The sequence below is a fragment of the Taurulus bubalis genome (assembly GCF_910589615.1).
Source record: "Taurulus bubalis genome assembly, chromosome: 1".
Lineage (NCBI taxonomy): Eukaryota > Metazoa > Chordata > Actinopteri > Perciformes > Cottidae > Taurulus > Taurulus bubalis.
This window is the reverse complement of record NC_136589.1, coordinates 43,600,243-43,621,097: the sequence shown is the minus strand read 5'-3', so window position 1 is coordinate 43,621,097 and position 20,855 is coordinate 43,600,243. Positions and strand designations below refer to the sequence as shown.

Here is a 20,855-nt window from a genome sequence, read left to right as displayed (position 1 = left end):
AAGTGAGGGTCTGTGTGTGTGAGGGTCTGTGTGTGTGAGGGTCTGTGGGAGTGAAGGTCTGTGTGTGTGAGGGTCTGTGTGTGTGAGGGTCTGTGTGTGTGAGGGTCTGTGGGAGGTGCTGGTTGAGGAATCCATCACTCCCAGCATGCTCTCCTGTCGGGATCAGTACAAACGTAGACACATCTGACCTCCTGTCACCCGTGGGCTGCACCCCGTCTGGATGTGAACACGTTAGTAGACAATCCGGCTGCCGAGTCGTCGCTAACGATGCTTGAGGAGGCGACTGTGTGTGTGTGTGTGTGTGTGTATTTCCCGTGCTTGTTACATAGCGAGGACCGAATGTTTCTTACCACAGAGTGAGGACTCTTTGGATAGTGAGGACATTCTGCCTGTTTGAGGGTCAATGCTTGGCTTTAAGTTTCAGGATGTAATATGATTAGGGGGTCGGCTCAGAGAGAAGGACGGGAACATGTGTGGCAACACGCCCACAAACGCCTACTGCTGATTGGCTGGAATCATGCCGCGCTTCACATTTACGAATTTCATTTATTATAACAGAATGGACAAAATAACTCGGCGACATTTACTGAATATGACCAAAATAGCTTAGTTGGATTAGAATCGCTGACTGCAGTTTTAAGAATATGAAATGGATTTCTATCACAATCAAACAAAGCATTGGCATGTTATGAAGGATAATCAGTCAAAAAACGGTGTCGCTCGGTTCAAAAATGAAAAAAATACTTATTTAATGGCAAAACAGTGTCAGATTCAGGCATGCTGGGTAATGAAATGTTCAGCAGCTTCCGCATGTGCTGTATGAGGCGGTATAAGAAACGTGGGCGGACCAGGGAAGCCTCAGGACTCATAAAAAAAGGTGGCGCTGGGTGGCTTTGGGCTAAAGAGGTTTCTGTCGCTGTTTCAGCTTTAAATGAAACATCATCCACACGAGTGGAACATGAAACACTTTCGTGTGCGTGATGATGTTTTCATTATTTTCATTTCCGTCATGCGTAGAAACCGAAGCTTTACACTCGTGTCCGTCATCACGGATGTGAAGCCGCTTCCTTGACTTCTCCTCGTGAAGATCGTCTAGTCTGCAGTCATTAACGCCGATGTTTGCATATCGCCGGCAAATTAACAGAAATTGCGTCGTCTGCAACTCCTTTTATTGAATCTCGCCGGCAAATTGGTTTGTTAGGAATCCTCCAGGGTGGTATCAGCCTGGCGGGGCCGAGAAACCCACTGGGAAGAAGGATATAAAGTGGATTAATGGTGAGAGAGAGAGAGAGAGAGAGAGAGAGAGAGAGAGAGAGAGAGAGAGAGAGAGAGAGAGAGAGAGAGAGAGAGAGAGACTCTCATCATTACCAACACATTACCTTTCAAAATAAATAAATAAAAACATACTCGCAGAGCAAGATTCAAGTTTAACTGTTGGACTGTCTCTCTGTCTCTCTGACTCTTTATTATTATTATTATTACTTTCCTATTTATTGTGTTTTTCTTTCACTAAAAAGAACAGATAAGAATATCGATAAGGAACCGAACTGATAAGCAGCATTGATGAGATAGAACCCTAACAGTATCTTGCAGAGGAAGAGCTCTGACTGTGTGAGTGCAGCGGCTCCGCCTCATTCTAATGGAACTTAATGAAGACGCTGACCAGACGGGATCTGCTTTCTGTCGCACCAGAACAGAGGCGTTTAATTCCCCTAAATTTCCTGTCATTTTTTTTACTTTTAGTCCTCTGAGTTTGTTTGACTCATTCCCCCCGATGTGTCAGGTCTGATGGGCGTCGACGTCGACGTTGACGTAGCTCTGTGTGCATTCATTGAACAAACCATTAAAACCAGCTGCAAAGAGACACAAAACAAGTACAAAGAGACACAACACAGCTGCAAAGAGACACAAAACAACTACAAAGAGATACACAATAGCTGCAAAGACACACAGAGCAACTACAAAGAGAAACAAAACAAAGAGACACAAAACAACTACAAAGAGACACAAAGCAACTACAAAGAGACACAAACTAGCTGCAAAGAGACACAAAACAAAGAGACACAAAACAACTACAAAGAGACACAAAGCAACTACAAAGAGAAACAAAACACCTGCAAAGAGACACAAAACAACTACAAAGAGACACAAAACAGCTGCAAAGAGACACAAAACAACTACAAAGAGACACAAAACAGCTGCAAAGAGACACAACGCAACTACAAAGAGAAACAAAACAAAGAGACACAAAACAACTACAAAGAGACACAAAGCAACTACAAAGAGACACAAACTAGCTGCAAAGAGACACAAAACAACTACAAAGAGACACAAAGCAACTACAAAGAGACACAAACTAGCTGCAAAGAGACACAAAACAACTACAAAGAGACACAAAGCAACTACAAAGAGAAACAAAACACCTGCAAAGAGACACAAAACAACTACAAAGAGACACAAACTAGCTGCAAAGAGACACAAAACAACTACAAAGAGACACAAAGCAACTACAAAGAGACACAAACTAGCTGCAAAGAGACACAAAACAACTACAAAGAGACACAAAGCAACTACAAAGAGAAACAAAACACCTGCAAAGAGACACAAAACAACTACAAAGAGACACAAAACAGCTGCAAAGAGACACAAAACAACTACAAAGAGACACAAAGCAACTACAAAGAGACACAAAGCAGCTGCAAAGAGACAAACAACAAATACAAAGAGACACAAAACAGCTGCAAAGAGACACAAAACAACTACAAAGAGACACAAAACAGCTGCAAAGAGACACAAAACAACTACAAAGAGACACAAAACAACTAAAAAGAGAAACAAAATGACTTCAAAGAGAAACACAGCTCCACCAGTTAAACCAGTGTTTGTTGCCGTCTGAAGAAGTTGTTTTTTTTTGTGCGTTTTTTTTATCAGCTGGTTGAATGTATTTAGTGCGGTTCCGCGTCATATATCATAGCAGGGTGGTTAACGCCAGTGTACAGGGACATGTGCGTGTGTGTATCCAATTAAATTCCTCTGTGAAAGCTTTGCATTTAGATGTTAAAAGGGGCTTTAGTAGCTCATTCATCTTTTTTAATAGTTAGGGTTAAACTGCGTGAAACTGAATATTTGGGTTGACCGAGCGCAGAGGAGAAAAAGGGAAACTCGTTATTTAATTTAGTTTTCAAAACACGTATTCTTTCATTCTGGAGGAAAGAAACACATTTATTTTACTTCTTTGTCAGTTTGCGTTCTCATGAATTCACAAAAAGCATATTTAAAAATAACATTTCATAAAACTTTCATAAAATAATGATTTCTTTGATTCATGGAGTGAAATATTTATAATCCCCTCCATGAAAACCTTTGACTCTAATATGGCTGTGGAGATGCATGAAAGATGAGAACATATAATATACTGGTTTGATCCTAGAAGAGTGTTTAGATGACGATCTTTAAACAAGCGATGAAACAAACTCGGCGACCGTCTTTTGTGCATCTGAGTTTCTGCTTTCTGTTTTCTCATCGACTCATACGGTTTATTAAAAGGAGACATAGCCATCTGATGTATCATAGAGACGACCTCATCGTGTATACACAAAGATTCTGAAATCTTCTGGATCCTCTTTTTAAAAATCTTCCATGTTGTCTCGTGAAATCTAAAACAGGTTTTTATGCCTTTTGGTTATTTGCTCCTGTGAGACGATATCACGTAGCCACACACCGTTTATATAAACGATATTATATTTAATATAAAGTAACAATGATTGATCTTTCTCTGTGCTGACACATCGTACATAGAATGATAATTCATGAATGTTGTGATTTATTCAGTAAATAACTGCTTCTATCTCAGTTCTGTGATCTGAAAAGAGATAAAAGCACAACAACAGAAGAGAGAAGAGCTCTCAGTCTCTTTAAAGTGAGCAGCAGAGATGTAGCGCCCTCTAGTGGCAGCAATAAGACACACACATATCCATCTACATATGTATTCATGTGCTTCACGTCTTCATCACTGAGCCGCTGGTTCTTTGTGTCTCTGCAGCTTTCTGATCGTTCTGGGATGTTTGATTCTGGCCATTCTGACGACGTTCAAGGAACACGAGAATGTGTCGGCTCACTGGCTGGTGATCCTGGTAGGAGGAGCATGTTCCACCATGTACACACAACGTCTACGCACACGTCTACACACAATGTGTACACACAATGTTTACACACAACGTTTACACATGTCTACACACAACGTCTACGCACAATGTGTACACAAAACGTGAATGAAGTCCTAACTGTGTGTACACACAATGTTTACACACAACGTCTACACACACGTCTGCACACAATGTGTACACACAATGTGTAGACACAATGTTTACACACACTGTTTACACATGTCTACACACAACGTCTACGCACAACGTCTACACACAATTTGTACACACAATGTTTATACACAATGTTTACACACAACGTTTACACACAATGGGTACACACAATGTGTACCCACAATGTGTACACACAATGTGTACCCACAATGTGTACACACAATGTTTACACACACTGTTTACACATGTCTACACACAGCGTCTACGCACAACGTCTACACACAATGTGTACACACAATGTTTACGCAAAATGTTTACACACAACGTTTACACATGTCTACACACATCGTTTACACACGTCTACACACAACGTCTACACACATTGTGTACACACAACATGTACACACAATGTTTACACACAATGTCTACGCACAATTTGTACACACAATGTTTATACACAACGTTTACACAGAACGTTTGCACACAATGGGTACACACAATGTGTACCTACAACGTCTACATAAAACGTTTACGCACAATGTTTACACACAACAATTACACACAATGAGTACACACAATGTTTACACACAACGTCTACATAAAACGTTTACGCAAAACGTTTACACACAACAATTACACACAATGAGTACACGCAATGTTTACACACAACATCTATGCACAATGTTTACACACAATATTTACACACAACACCTACTACACACAACTACACACAACGCCTACTACACACAACTACACACAACGTCTACACACAACGTCTACACACACGTCTACACACAATGTCTACACACAATGTCTACACACACGTCTACACACATGTCTACACACAACGTCTACACACACGTTTACACACAATGTCTCCACACAACGTCTACACACACGTCTACACACAATGTCTCCACACAACGTCTACACACACGTCTACACACAATGTCTCCACACAACGTCTACACACAATGTCTACACACATGTCTACACACAGCGTCTACACACAATGTCTACACACAATGTCTACACACAACGTCTACACACACGTCTACACACATGTCTACACACAATGTCTACACACACGTCTACACACAATGTCTACATACAATGTCGACACACAACGTCTACACACACGTCTACACACAATGTCTACACATAACGTCTACACACACGTCTACACACATGTCTACACACAACGTCTACACACACGTCTACACACAATGTCTCCACACAACGTCTACACACACGTCTACACACAACGTCTACACACATGTCTACACACAATGTCTACACACATGTCTACACACATGTCTACACACAATGTCTACACACAACGTCTACACACAATGTCTACACACAATGTCTACACACAATGTCTACACACATGTCTACACACAATGTCTACACACAATGTCTACACACAATGTGTACACACATGTCTACACACAATGTGTACACACATGTCTACACACAATGTGTACACACATGTCTACACACAATGTCTACACACAATGTCTACACACACGTCTACACACACGTCTACACATAACGTCTACACACACGTCTACACACATGTCTACACACATGTCTACACACAACGTCTACACACACGTCTACACACAATGTCTCCACACAACGTCTACACACACGTCTACACACAACGTCTACACACATGTCTACACACAATGTCTACACACATGTCTACACACATGTCTACACACAATGTCTACACACAACGTCTACACACAATGTCTACACACAATGTCTACACACAATGTCTACACACATGTCTACACACAATGTCTACACACAATGTCTACACACAATGTGTACACACATGTCTACACACAATGTGTACACACATGTCTACACACACGTCTACACACAATGTCTACACACACGTCTACACACACGTCTACACACATGTCTACACACAATGTCTACACACAATGTGTACACACACGTCTACACACGTCTACACACAATGTCTACACATAACGTCTACACACACGTCTACACACACGTCTACACACAATGTCTACACATAACGTCTACACACATGTCTACACACATGTCTACACACAATGTCTACACACACGTCTACACACATGTCTACACACAATGTGTATTGTCCCGTCCAGGAAACCTTCGCCATCTTCATCTTCGGAGCGGAGTTCGCTCTGAGGGTTTGGGCGGCCGGATGCTGCTGCCGCTACAAAGGATGGAGGGGGAGGCTGAAGTTCGCTCGCAAACCTCTGTGCATTCTGGGTAAATGGCTGGAACTCCAAAACGCACCGATGATGCCGTTAGCATGTCACATGTCACATGATTCATATTATTGATTATTGATTGTTGAATGTTACAAAAAGTTTCTTAATTAGTTGTTGCTTTTCCCGTGGTCCCTGAACTCATCCAAAAAGCACCATCTGGACATTAACTGATGAGAAATCAGCGTGATGAACACATAACTAAAAACATAAACTAGCAACCCTGTAAAACATGTGGATGAGGATTTATTAATTGCTGGATTAATAAAACAGTTGAGTGATCGACGATGATCTCAACATTCATTTCAATAAAATAAATTCATATTCTCAGATTTCCTCAGAATTCAGCCTGATACGTTTGCTCTCTTCTGGAAACTTTGGGATCTGCACAAACATTTAAAGATGTGGGTTTAATGTGAACTTGAGTATTGGCATTGTTAACACATGAATAATAATTCAAAACATATATATGGGACCGACGAGAACCTTCTGTGACTCTTCCTCTTGTCCGCCTCAGACATCTTCGTGCTGATCGCCTCGGTGCCGGTGGTGGCGGTGAGGAACCAGGGCAACGTGTTGGCCACGTCGCTGCGCAGCCTGCGCTTCCTGCAGATCCTGCGCATGCTACGCATGGACCGGAGAGGAGGGACCTGGAAGCTGCTGGGGTCCGCCATCTACGCCCACAGTAAGGTAGGAACGCACCGGCGGAGAACCAATCGGGGGAAGACGCTCTCCGGAGACACCGCGGTGTGAACCGGTACATATATATATATATATATATATATATATATATATATATATATATATTACCAGTGCCTTAACTGTGCTGTCTTAAATCGGCGCTGTCCAAGGTGCTGAAGCAGACCAACTTGTCCGCCTCTCTCTGTTAGAGTCCGGCTCTCAAAGTCTTTTCGTGTAATAACTTATTACATGGCAATAATTTGAACTGCACAGTTATTAGTCGTGGAGGCGGAGTTGTGAAATGTCCTTTCCTTTAGGTTGAGTGTGAGACTGTACCTTTATTTTGTAAGGACACAGGAAGTATAATGTAGGTAAGTCAGTGCACTGGTCGTGGTAATTATATAGTGTGTGATTCATTTCTGATTAACAATGTACTATAAATGCATTTCAAGTTAAATTAAATCTGTCAATCAAAGTGCTCTGCAACACAAAATGCCTCATAACCCTGTTAACTTGCCACACGACCTCTGAACCCCACGTGAAGGTCATGTTGTGATCATGTCAGTGACCCGGTGTGTTACCTCCTGCAGGAGCTGATCACCGCCTGGTACATCGGCTTCCTGTCTCTGATCCTGGCGTCCTTCCTGGTGTACCTGGTGGAGAAGGACGACGTCTCCATGGAGGTGTCCGGCCTCGACAACCCCACCGCTCTACCCAAACCGCAGGACTTCGACACCTACGCCGACGCACTGTGGTGGGGGCTGGTACGTCCGTTACCTTAGTGACGATGCTAGATTTACATCTGTTGAGGGACTAAGATACAAATAAATATATATAATTTGAATGAAGTCCTAACTGGTAACATTCCTCATAGTTGTAATCCTTAAAGGGGACATATCATTTTCTCACAAGCCAGTCAGATCCCCCTTCAGGCGCTGTCTCTTTAAGACCCCTCTTACAGAGATAGAGCGCCAGGAAAACATGTTCAGACAGAAAATATGAGAAATATAATGTGTTTATTCATCATTAAAGCACATAAACATGTGTTGCTAGTACACACCAGAAGGAGAGCATAATATGTCGTCTTTAAGAGTACACTCCTATCTTTAGAGCTGGTTTACTGAATGTACTTTAAAGGAAGAATAAAGACCATAAATATCATGAAAAATAGGTCCAAGTCCAAAAGAATTAATTAATTAAGAATCTTGATTCACATGCATCAGTTTGATCAGAGTTCACCAGCAGCGATTGACAGCAGAGACTCCTCGGCTCTGATTGGTTGTTTTTCTTCGACCATGGTGAGGTTTTCCAAATATTCCATACTAGAAGCACTGAGAGGAGGCAGAGGAACCTGGTTTGTTCAGAGATGACCTCATGTTCTACCGTCAGCACATAGTGACAATGTGAGCAAATTTCTTTTTTACTGTCGCTTTAAAATGCCCGTCATGAAAAAATTTAGAATTTTTGTCCTTAATTAAAGTGACCAAAACTGCCATTGGGGTGAGATTATTTCACAACAACCAAAGATTATGTTATACTACCAAATTACACTGAAGAACAAGTGAATTCGTAAATCTTACGTGTTAAATGTGAGCTTGTATTTTCTTCTGTCGGCTGATCAGTTCGATCCTCAAAGTGGTTTTGGCTGCAGCTCGGAGAACAACAGCCTTTTGCCTGAGATCCACACTGTGGGATATCTGCCAAAAAAACAGGCCAACAATATATTCTGCAGCATTCAGGTGTCGTCGGGAAGCTCTAACTTCAAATTCAGCTTCTTCAAACCTTGATACTTAGTTGGAGAATAATAATAAAAACATGCAAACTGTCAGCGGGCCCGTGCTGTCGCTGATGAACGGATGCCTCCAATATCTGCCGTCAAACAGGCAACTCAAGACATTTGGCGGTAACTTTTAGAGAAGTCTTTATTTGTCCGTCTGGTTCTCCTCAGATCACGCTGACCACCATCGGCTACGGGGACAAGACCCCAAAGACCTGGGCCGGCCGGCTGTTAGCCGGAACCTTTGCTCTGATCGGAGTGTCCTTCTTCGCTCTGCCTGCAGTGGGTACTCCCTCCTGTTTGCATATTCACTGCTGCTGAACGCTGCATGAAGAACACCTGTTGCAATGCAGTTATTTTGAGTCTCTTTGTGGATGTTTGTATTTATCTTTGTGATTGTTTTGTGTCTCTTTGTGTTTTTTGTGTGTCTCTTCGTGGTTGTTTTGAGTCTCTTCGTAGTCATTTTGTGTCTCTTTGTGGTTGTTTTGTGTGTCTTTGTTGTTGTTTTTATTTATCTTTGTGATTGTTTTGTGTCTCTTTGAGGTTGTTTTGTATCTCTTTGTAGTTGTTTTGTGTCTCTTTGTAGTTGTTTTGTGTCTGTTTGTGGTTGTTTTGTGTCTCTTTGTAGTTGTTTTGTGTCTCTCTGTAGTTGTTTTGTGTCTCTTTGTAGTTGTTTTGTGTCTGTTTGTGGTTGTTTTGTGTGTCTTTGTTGTTGTTTTTATTTATCTTTGTGATTGTTTTGTGTCTCTTTGAGGTTGTTTTGTATCTCTTTGTAGTTGTTTTGTGTCTCTCTGTAGTTGTTTTGTGTCTCTTTGTAGTTGTTTTGTGTCTGTTTGTGGTTGTTTTGTGTCTCTTTGTAGTTGTTTTGTGTCTCTTTGTGTTTGTTTTGTGTCTCTTTGTAGTCATTTTGTGTCTCTTTGTGGTTGTTTTGTGTGTCTTTGTTGTTTTTATTTATCTTTGTGATGGTTTTGTGTCTCTTTGTGGTCTTTCGTGGACATTTTTCATAGACATTGTGAGCCTCTTTGAGTCTATTTGCAGAGATGTTTTGTATTTAATCTTTTGGTGTCTCTTTGTAGTTGCTTTGTGTCTGTTTTTGTCAAGTTGAGTCCCTTTTGTGGTTGTTTTTTCTCCTTTAAATAGCCTTTTTGATAGTCTTTGTGGGCTTTCTGTGTCAGTTTTTGCTGTTATTTTGCATCTCATATTAGTTATTTTGGTTCCTTTGTTGTCTTATTATGTCTCTTTCTTGTCATCTTTGCTATTTATTTTGTTGTTCTGTGTCTCTTTGTACTGTTTTATATTTTTCTTTGTGGACGTTTTAAGTCTCTTCCTGATTTGGGTCGTTTTTCTTTTGTCTCTTTTTGTAGCTGTTTTGTAGTTCTTTTGATCTCTTTGAAGTTGTTTTGGTCTCTTTGTAGTTCTTTTGGTCTCTTTGACATCAACTTGAGTCTTTTGTGGTGTTTTTGCCTCGTTTCATGGCCGTTTTGAGTGTCTTTGCATCGTCTCTCTGTAGCTCTTTCTGCATCTCTTTGTTGTCATCTTCTGTTTCTTTGTGGACATGTTCTTGTCTCTTTGGCTGCGTACCCGTGGTCCATGCCTGCTGGTCTTGGTGCACAGTGGGCAGAACCAGAGGCAGCTGACTGTGTTTTGCCGCTGCAGGGCATCCTGGGATCCGGCTTAGCTCTGAAGGTCCAGGAGCAGCACCGGCAGAAGCACTTTGAGAAGCGCAGACATCCCGCCGCCGGGCTCATCCAGGTGAGGACCGGCGTCAGCTGTTTACGTGCATCTCAAGGAGCCAAACGTTCAGCTGTTTAACTGTGACATCACTTCCTGTTTCACTCTAGTCCGCCTGGCGATATTACTCCACCAATCCAATCAGGGACGACCTTATTGCCACGTGGAGATTTTATGAAACCATCATCTCTCTCCCCTGTTTCAGGTGAGTACCGCCACGTGTTTCATCCTACCTTTTCTTACAGTATGAATATATACTGTTACACTAGTTATGGTTCATGTTCAATATATTTCTGCTGATCATGAAACCAAACCAAAAGCCGGATGCTTCACAGCAGCTGTGAGTTTAGACAACTCACAACATAATGAACCTCATCGTCACTTTTTCAGTGAAAGATATGAAAAAACTACACATGTGATAAAAGAACAAAATAACCCATGTAGCTCGTTGAAACTAGACCGCAAAGAGATAAAAGGTCACTTGAAGCGAGAGTAAATTAGTCTCCTGGCGTGCAGAGGAAGGATCACCTGGAGGCCGTCGCCAGATGGGTGCTGCTGTTCATCTCCACTGACTCACACTGAGGCTCTAATGAGCCCCGTAGTGTTCCCAGAATATCCTTTAAATAGCTTCCTGTATTAATTCACAAGTCAAATAAATCTCCCGTCTAATCCGGTAAACATGTGAACGTGATGTGAAACTCCCTCTCGTCTCTTTAACGGCTCGAACTTCCACATCAGCCACTTTGATGACGAGAGATTGTTCTCTTTAGAAACCCATTAGCGAGACCGTTAGTTATGTTTCACACAGTTCAGACCCAGTAATTAGTCCCGAGACAGGTCTTTAGGCTCCATGGTTTTCCTTTTCCCTCGTCATGTGGAGGGACTTTAACGAGACTCTGTCACAGGAAATCTCCCCGCGGAGGTTTGATCCAAGTGATGAATGTTTCTCATCTTCGTGAGCTGAAGCGATGTCTTGAGTCTACTGCAGGAATCAACACCTCGCTGACCTCGGTGTAACAACGTGATTGCACATCTGTCGACATATTTCACAGAGTTAGCAGACAGTTTTATGCAGGAGAACTTTAAATATGGCCTGAAGCGTCGATTAGGACCTGAGAGTTAAAGCAAAACACTATCGGATGTATATTTTGGGAAGCAATGAGAAGATTCAATGCAGAGACCTCTGGTTCTATAAAGTCTCTTCTGTCTGAAAGCTGCATTCTCTCTACTGACCACTAGGGGCGACTCCTCGGGTTGTATAGAAGTATATATACTGTTGCTCTCCCTCAGGTTTCTTCCCCTTTTTTCCCTGTGAAAGGGTTTTTACTATCTTTATTTGGGGGAGTTTTTCCTGATCCGATGTGAGGTCCCGGGACAGGGATGTTATGTGTACAGATTGTAAAGCCCTCCGAGGAAAACTTGTCTTTGTGATGTTAGGCTATATAAAATAAACTGAATTGAATTGAATTGAATATGTGTTAAAGCTGCATTCTCTCTCCTGACCACCAGGGGGTGACTCCTCTGGTTGTATAGAAGTCTATGCTTCATGTGTTAAAGCTGCATTCTGTCTCTCTCTCTCTCTCTCTCTCTCTCTCTCTCTCTCTCTCTCTCTCTCTCTCTCTCTCTCTCTCCCTCTATCGGGTTGATTCCATCACAGCCTCATTACTCTGCAGTGCTCTGCTCCAACGCCTCGCTGGCGTGTTCAACCTGCAGGATTATGTTGCTGCTGCTGGAGGGGTGTGTGTGTGTGTGTGTGTGTGTGTGTGTGTGTGTGTGTGTGTGTGGAGAGAGAGAGAGGAACAGGAAGTGAAGACGTAGACAGAGTTTTAACCCTCGGAGGATCAGCGGCGGGGAAGTCAGTCTGACATTATCTTGTTGCTCAGAGCGAAGAGGTGGACGGCCGCCAGAAACTACAAGGGGCCGACAAGAGGCGATAAGCACTTACTGTGTGTCTGGTGTGTGTGTGAGTGTGTGTGTAAGAGAGAGAGAGAGAGAGAGAGAGAGAGAGAGAGTGTTACACTGCATTGAATGGTATTAGACCTTTTATCTGACTTCTCCAGTGCTATTGTGTGGTCTACTCAACAGCACTGAGAGAAAACTGTATCCCATCTGAGAGTCGTGTGTGTGTGTGTGTGTGTGTGTGTGTGTGTGTGTGTGTGTGTGTGTGTGTGTGTGTTTCAGACCTTTGGGAGTGAGGACATGTGTGAGTAACGTTAGCTCAGTCGGCCCTCCCTTCCTCTCGTTGGCTCAGGATCTTTACAGTACAGAACATTTAAGTGAAAACCAGGTGTGTGTGCAACGACCACCGTCTTGTGGGATTGAATGAACACAACCGGTGCTGTGGAGCGTTGTCAGACATCCTTCATAAGCAGGGATGTAAGGTCAAACAAGCAACAGGTTCAAAGGCGTCGTATAAAAAGCTCGACCAACATGTCAGGTGCGCTCGCTTTCAGTTGGACCTCTGAAGGAAGTTATGTGGATCACAGGTTTCTCCACTTTCTGTAACTTGAGGCACATTTCTGATTGTTCAAAACGTCCCCAAGACGTGACAACAAAACATGATAACAAAAGTTAAAAGAAGGGCTGTAGATCTGAATCACTGGCTGCCATTATGAATCCAAATGTTCTGTATTCAGGGTCATATTTCACATCGCACGTCTCTTTGTGTCTCTGCGTGGGGGAACCTGAGCTCACCGTGAAAACATGCGTGCATTGAGATATTTAAACAAAGCGGGCCTTGTCCACACAAATATGTTTTTTAATTTAATATAACCATCTGGCCACCCAGGAGACCCACAAGATGGCGCTCTGGAGGTTCAGAATCTGTAGGAGTCTTTCTGACGCGTCGGATAGTCTCGATGTTTCCAGATCTTAGCATTTAACTCTCAACATTTTTTTATCATAGCAGTTTGAAACGATGGGGAAAAGGTTTGTGCCGGTGGAGTAAACCAGTATGAGTAAACCAGTATGAGTAAACCAGTATGAGTCTCGTCTGGGTCTTGGGCCGGCGGCGCTGTGGGAGACGAGGAGCATTATTTGGCCCCGTTGTGTTGCCTTGGGATAATCGCAAGTCATTTTCTGTCTCTTTATTTGGCGGAGAAACGGTCAGAAAGAGATTCTCTCGTCCTTTAAAGCGTCCTATTCTGCCGCCTCTCAGCGCCGTAATCTCCCTATCCGGCCCCGGGGCCACAAAGAGGCTCCCATTGTGTGTCTGCTGTGGGAGCAAAGCCGCTGAGAGCGCTCCACGTTTCAGAGGCCCTCGTTTCAGGCCGGTCGTCGGCTCCGATTACCCCCGCCTCTCTGCCTCTTCCAAGGCACACAGGAGTCTTACTTTACCCAGGGAGCTCCGCTCTTTGTGCTGCCAAATATTGCCGGCTATCGGACAATAAAGGAGACCGGGCCCTCGCAGCTCTCTGAGGCGTCCTCATGCCAGGAGAACCGCGTTGTTACGCCCGAGGCAGCGGATCCTCAAGACTACCAGTTCCACCCTAGGGTCCCCTTATTCGTTCTACAGCTCATATGACCTTGATATGAATACCAGACCCTATTATCCTTGATCTCTAACGAATCCGCAACTCCTTGCCTTTACAAAAAATAAATATATATATATATATATATATATATATATATATATATATATATATATATATATATATATATATATATATTTAAACCTATTTTCAGCATAAATATGATCAAAAGTCAAGAGTATGAGCAAGATTCCCCATTCTTCGATTGCACGCCCAAGATATGAAAAAAAAAACTCCGGTCTTGTTTTGCAATCTGGAGACACTAATAATAGTCAGAAAATGATCTAGATTGATTTATTAGACTCCCACAGACCTACGGTTACAGGGATGTGTCTTTGTAAGGGTTACTTACGAAGGCTTTAGTAAAACTATTTAATCGCTTAGTCATGTTAAGGTGCTTACGGAAATATTAAAACGTAATGATTCTTTTTTTTTATGTAAAACCACACGCCTCTTCTCACAAGGGTTCCGGTACTGTAGCAATTTAAATGAATTAAACAGACCCTGTTGATGAGGAGGTAGCCCAGTTTTAGTTTTGAAAAAACACCGTTCTCATTTCCAGGAGAAGATAAAAAAAGGGCGTCGGGTTTATAAGGTTTTAACTCATTAGAAACTCAATGGAGATTCAGGGAAAGACGAGAAGAGGGATTCCTTGAGGAGATTCAGGTGTTGTTGGTTCTTCTTCAGAATGCAAAAAACATAAAAATTCCCCCAAGAAATGGCAGGAAGACCCTCCGACCCGGTGCGAACGGTCAGGTCAAAGGGCCTTATTTGGAAGATCTGGCACGTTTACTTTGGATCTCTCGGTAGTTTCAGCAGGATTGCAATGACCACATTAAATACATCTGCAAAGATAATCCCTGAAAAGATGTTCAAAACCGTAGAAGCCGAAAGAACTTCTAGATGAAACCCTTGGAATATACATTTCTGGGTGGAACCCCCTGCTGGGTTATTAGGAGCACCTTTAGAAGGTGCAAGTGGTAGAAACCTTCACAGATGGGTTCTAGGTAGAACTCTCTGAAAGGCCGAAGAACCCAATATGGTTCTAGTTAGCATCTAGAACCATGTACTGTAGTTGTGGTTTAACGGAGCTTTCAGACTTGTAACCTCAAAGATCTTCAGCTGTCGGAAGAAAACCTGACACAGTTGCAGGTAAATAGAATGATTATTTCTGTGTATTCTTTCTGCAATTTCACCTCTGTAGAGATATCTTGAAGCCTGGACTTTGGTAAAAAATGTGGTACTAACTTCACTGAGAAAGGACCTGAAATCCTTCAAACTGTGGAGATCAGTCAAGCAATCTTCTCCCCAAAGCTAAAGGCCTGTTTAACTCTTAATATGGTCATAATTAAACAATCATTCTCAACATTGTGAACAAGACAAATGTTAAAAGAAGTGGCTTTAAACAACAAACTGTGTCATAATACTGTGACTATTCCTTCTTGCTGGTTGGCGTAGTGCTGTACTATATCATGACTTCCTCATCCTCATCCTCTATTATGTATCTCCTGTCCCCTTTGGGTCCCGTTTCAGCCAGAAACTGAGTTTACTGGAGCGTGTTCGCCTCCCCAACGCGCGGGCGTCGGTTGGGTCGGGCAAGAGGTTCACGGTTCACGCGGACTCCATCGAGGAAAGTCCCTCCAAGGAGTCCAAACCCGCCGGCTTCAGCAACCGCGAACGCTTCCGCACCGCCTTCCGCATGAAGGCCTACACGCTCCGCCAGAGCTCCGAAGGTATGGAAGTAAAGGCCACGGTCTACGGTGGTAGAAAGCTTGAGTTTGGTTTGGGTCATCATCGTATTAAGTATTAAGTCTTCTGGTTTTTTCCTCGTCAGACGGCGGCGCCCTAGCAGAACCCTCAGAGGAGCGGTGCTTCCCTCCGGACATCCTCATGGAGGAGATGATCCCCACGCTGAAGCTGGTCATCAGGGCCGTCAGGTCAGGAGCTTTAAATGTGCATTTCATGATCTCCAGTGAAGTCCCAGTGAAGCAGCATTTAGGGCTTTGAACAAAATATACAGTTGTATGATGTGATGGATGGTTCGTATAAGAACAGGTGTTCTTTTTAACCAATAGAACAGTTGTTATGTGGCGCAAATGAGCTGATGGGCGATCTGATCTGATAACATCTGATTGGTGTAGAGAGAGAAATGAAATGGCTGACATCACCTTTTGAAAACCCACCTATTTGTAGGCCCTTTCCTCGGAAATGTCATACCCAAACTAAAAAGGGTGTATCTCTGCAACCACTTGGGCTATTTGAATACTTTTGGTGTTATAATAAAAGGTGCACATGTGCGATTTTGTTCAGATGTGTAAATATCAGTCTATATGTTACTGGTTAAGAGTAAATGAAGATGACAAATAGATCAGGATAAACAATATTTGACGAAAAAAATAAATAAATCCCAAACAATCTGCTAATTCCAAATAAGATCGGCGTTCAGAGAGCTTGGCTGTTTTTGTGCCGGAGAGGTAACCAGAGACTGGATCTCACAGTGTGCCGGTTCTATCAGCCGTGCCGTTGACATAATGCAAGAACTCAATCTCGTGGAGGACCTGTGAGATGAGTGATTAACCCTGTGAAAGGGACGCTTCCTTCCACGCCATTATTTTGGGTCTGAATGGGTCTGAATGGGAATGCTCGGACCTGGAGGGGTTTCAGTTTCAGGACCCAAGACTTTCTGCCCCCAAAGCACTGAAGCCCCACACACCGCCGCCACCACCGCTGCACTCTGGGAAGAGTCGTGTTTGAGTCCGCTCCCAGTGGGAGTCCTGTGGGACCAAAGAAGGAAGCTCAGTGGGCAGGGCGGGCTCCAGGTGTGAGACACCTCCACAAACTGAAGGATGTTGGGTTTGATCCCACATCAAGCGTTGTGGTCTTTAATCCTAGCTACAAGTAAAGTGTGGAATCTCACTTTTCCTTCATCAAATGTCAGATAGAGGGAAGATCTGGCCTCAAGCCCCGCGGGGCCCATTATCGGACAAGAAAAGAGAAGAATAAGTCAAGTGACGTTACCTAAAGGATCTCCGGAACCACAATGTTGATTAACTTCATTTAAATGAAAATGAACTGAAAATACACTGAAATACAGTACAGCCTTGTGGGAAGGGTTATATCGGCTCAGATTTTTTTTTACTTACCGTTAAGTTGATGTAATTACATAAACCCTGTAGCGTTAATAAGTACAATTTGCAGTCGGATTTCAATAAAAGACACCTCTTCGTAACCCTACGAGGTTGTAGGAGTCTAATAAAGCTTTACAAATCATTCGTTGTACTATATTAGTACCTGAAAAATCTAAATGACCAGGCCAGTTGTCCTTTAACAGTTATGTTTGAATATGTTTTATGTGTCTTTGTCTCACAGGATCATGCAATTCCTCTTGAACAAGAAGCGGTTCAAGGAAACTCTGAGGCCTTACGATGTCAAAGACGTGATCGAGCAGTACTCTGCCGGGCACCTGGACATGCTCTGTCGAATCAAATACCTCCAGACGAGGTCAGCAGCTGCTCTGTGGATGTCTTTAGAGAAGCAGACATTTCGCCCTCTTCCTCCTCCTCTTCCTCTTCCTCGAGCTCATCCTGTTCCTCTTCCTAAAGCTCATCCTGTTTCTCTTCCTTTCAGGATCGACATGATTCTGGCCCCCGGACCCCCCCTCACCCCCAAGCAAAAGAAGACTCCCAAAACGCCCTTTAGCTACCCACCCAATCAGTCGCCCAAGTACGTCACTCACATGAATAGACAACTCATTGTTATCTGATTATATTGTAATATAAAATCCCTACAAAAGGGACAAAATAATGCTCATTGTCTGCATTAAATGTACTTTATGTGCCGTATTAAGGTTAATATGTATGTTCATTGATCTTGGTAGCATCTTCGTCTTGTTTCTCTTAACTCTGCGGAACGTTCTGCGCAGGTGAATGTTCTGTAACAGGTGTGTGTGCAGCGCACGTCCACTGAGTGTCCCTGTGTTCCAGGCACGAGTCCGACCTTGCCAAAGCCGCCTCCTTGCCAGACGGCGAAGACCAAAGCATGATGGGAAGATTTGTCCGGGTGGAGCGGCAGGTGAGGATGAGAACCGCGAACCCCCTCGTGAGATAAACACTGGACTATAGAACCCTTTAGAACACTTTAATAACACTTTAGAACACAGTTTAGTCAAATAAGGATGCAAATCTACAAAGATTGTGTTCCACATGTTGTTGGTTCAAATCCTAAACTGAAATCTGCAATCAGTAACATTTCATACAAATAAAAATATTATTTTCCAATGACTGGTAGGTTGATCGCATGCTGAAATGTGTTTGTTATAACTGTGGATGATCTGGTGCGTCTCTTCTCAGGTGGAGGACATGGAGAAGAAGCTGGACTTCCTGGTGGACATGCACATCCAGCACACTGAGCTCCTGCAGGTGGACTCTGCCGGCGCCGCCCACATGACCCTGGAGACCTGCGACCCGGCGGCCAACGGCGAGATCCGGCGTGTGTTCTTCAACTACGGCGAGGCATTCCCGCACATGTCCTACCAGACGCCCGTCGGCAAGCCGAGTCCGCACCGCGGCCGAGGCCGAGGAGGCGTGGACTCTAACACGGTTCCTTCACCGCCGCGCCTCCACCAACACCTCCCTGCAGCCGCCATCCCCACCTACGCCGAGCGTCCCACAGTGTTGCCCATCAGCTCCCTGCAGGACTCGGCGTCGGTACCGGGAAGGACCGCGGGGATGCGGGGCACCGACTCGCCGCTCTCCATGCTGTCGGTGGACCACGAGGAGCTGGAGCGCTCGCCGAGCGGGTTCAGCGTCTCCGGGGAGCAGGAGGACGCGGGGGACTCGTCGCCGGGCGCCGGAGATGGCAGCCGGACGAGAACCCGGCCGAGCTACCTGGCGGAGGGGGAGACGGACACTGACTCGGACCCGGACCCCTTCACGCCCAGCGGGGGGGCCCTGCCACTCTCCTCCACGGGGGAGGGGTTCGGTGAGGCCGTGTGGAACACGCTGCCCTGAGAGGCGGCCGCAACACTGAAACCTCGAATTCAACCCACGCCTCTAAACCCACATCAGCTTGGGGTCCACACCTCTGGACGGAACCATGGGGGAGGGGAGATCCGCCTCGATGCTGCAAGGTCGGCGACCTTCGAAGGCCGGTCTCGTCAACCGACGGAGAGCCGTGGCATTCGGACTGCCCTGGAAAAATAAACAAAAACTGTTTGTAAAATAAAACTCTGTACAGCGCACTCATAGCTCAAATAAGAAGCATATTAATATTCACACTATTTACGCCCAAAAGCTTTATCGCTGCAAAGCCAACCGCACTGCATGTAATGCATGCGACTCCTAGTGTAGACTCAACGTTCAGGATATCAGGAAACGGAGGAAGCGATCGAATGGATACTTATACTTGCTATGCCATTTTGTAACACTTATTTTTTTATATGGATACATTTTCATGGTTTTTTTGCATGGTTTGCATGATAACGCACCACTAGGGGGCGACGGCCGGAGGGGCGACATGGAAGTCTCCTGTGTGTGTGTGTGTGTGTGTGTGTGTGTGTGTGTGTGTGTGTGTGTGTGTGTTTTCCCCATTGTTTGCTCTCTGAAACGTCACTTTGTTTTCCCGCCGCTGTGCTCTTGGGTTGTGTGTCGCCACTTTTTCGCGTACAAACTTTCCATTTGAAAAGAAGAAAAAGAAAGAGAACAATCTCTGCTGTTCTTTCCTGCAAAGGGGAATTCGCCACCTGTTTTTGAAACTTAAATTATTTTTGTATTTTTTGACCCCATTTGTATTTTTGTTCATTTTGTCAAAGATTTTTGTTGACTTTCAATTTTTTCTATAATTTGGAATATATTTTTACTGATGTTACGGTCGTTTACTGTATTTCTGTTTCTAGTATTCATATATCAATTTAAAGTAATTCAATACTTTTAAACACAGTGCATGAACAAAGTGCCCACATTGATATGTGGCTGTTATGTGTAAACAAGTCTAGAAAATCAGAAACAATAACAAAAACAAACAAATAAAAACATTCCTAAAATGTTTGTCCCAGTCACAAACTCCACCCGCCTGGCTCTCCAAGCTGCTTAAAACAAGCACTCACTGTTGCTTTTCAGCTCAGATTGAAGCCCGGTGTGGACGCGCTAACCAAACACATGTTACTATTATTATTATTATTATTATTATTATTATTATTATTATTATTATTATTATTATTATTATTATTATTATTATTATGTATCTTATTTTATGACAGTTGATATAACTTCTGTTGTTGAAGCCCATTCAAATATATAATTATATATACTCTAACAGTGTATGATCTCGTCATGCAGTGAAACGTAGCCGCTCGCTCCTCTGAAGCCAGAAACTTCCCGGGTTTATTATGGGATGTGACCTCTGGTGACCTTCTGTTGCGATTTAGCCTTTTTTTATTTTGTATTTATTTATTAGTTTTTCGCGGTGCGCTCCTGCTTTTGTAGCTCGTCCTGATTTCAGCTGCACAGAAACGCACACGAGGTTACAATGTTTCACTTCTCGTTTC

The 20,855-nt window shown here is 43.5% G+C and overlaps 1 protein-coding gene across 1 annotated transcript in view; it reads left to right on the top strand.

The window, feature by feature from the left end:
* The window catches only part of kcnq3 (potassium voltage-gated channel, KQT-like subfamily, member 3), a gene marked incomplete at both ends in the record, with an annotated part of 64,480 nt that extends 45,160 nt beyond the window's left edge, over nt 1–19,320 (top strand). The window contains 13 exons of the mRNA XM_079217132.1: nt 4,043–4,133; nt 6,467–6,593; nt 7,110–7,282; nt 7,864–8,037; nt 9,222–9,332; nt 10,707–10,802; nt 10,892–10,986; nt 15,845–16,044; nt 16,146–16,248; nt 17,681–17,812; nt 17,939–18,034; nt 18,295–18,382; nt 18,661–19,320. Of these exons, the coding sequence (XP_079073258.1) occupies nt 4,043–4,133; nt 6,467–6,593; nt 7,110–7,282; nt 7,864–8,037; nt 9,222–9,332; nt 10,707–10,802; nt 10,892–10,986; nt 15,845–16,044; nt 16,146–16,248; nt 17,681–17,812; nt 17,939–18,034; nt 18,295–18,382; nt 18,661–19,320 (2,146 nt within the window). The remainder of the gene's footprint in view (nt 1–4,042; nt 4,134–6,466; nt 6,594–7,109; nt 7,283–7,863; nt 8,038–9,221; nt 9,333–10,706; nt 10,803–10,891; nt 10,987–15,844; nt 16,045–16,145; nt 16,249–17,680; nt 17,813–17,938; nt 18,035–18,294; nt 18,383–18,660) is intronic.
* Between the last annotated feature and the right edge of the window lie 1,535 nt (nt 19,321–20,855).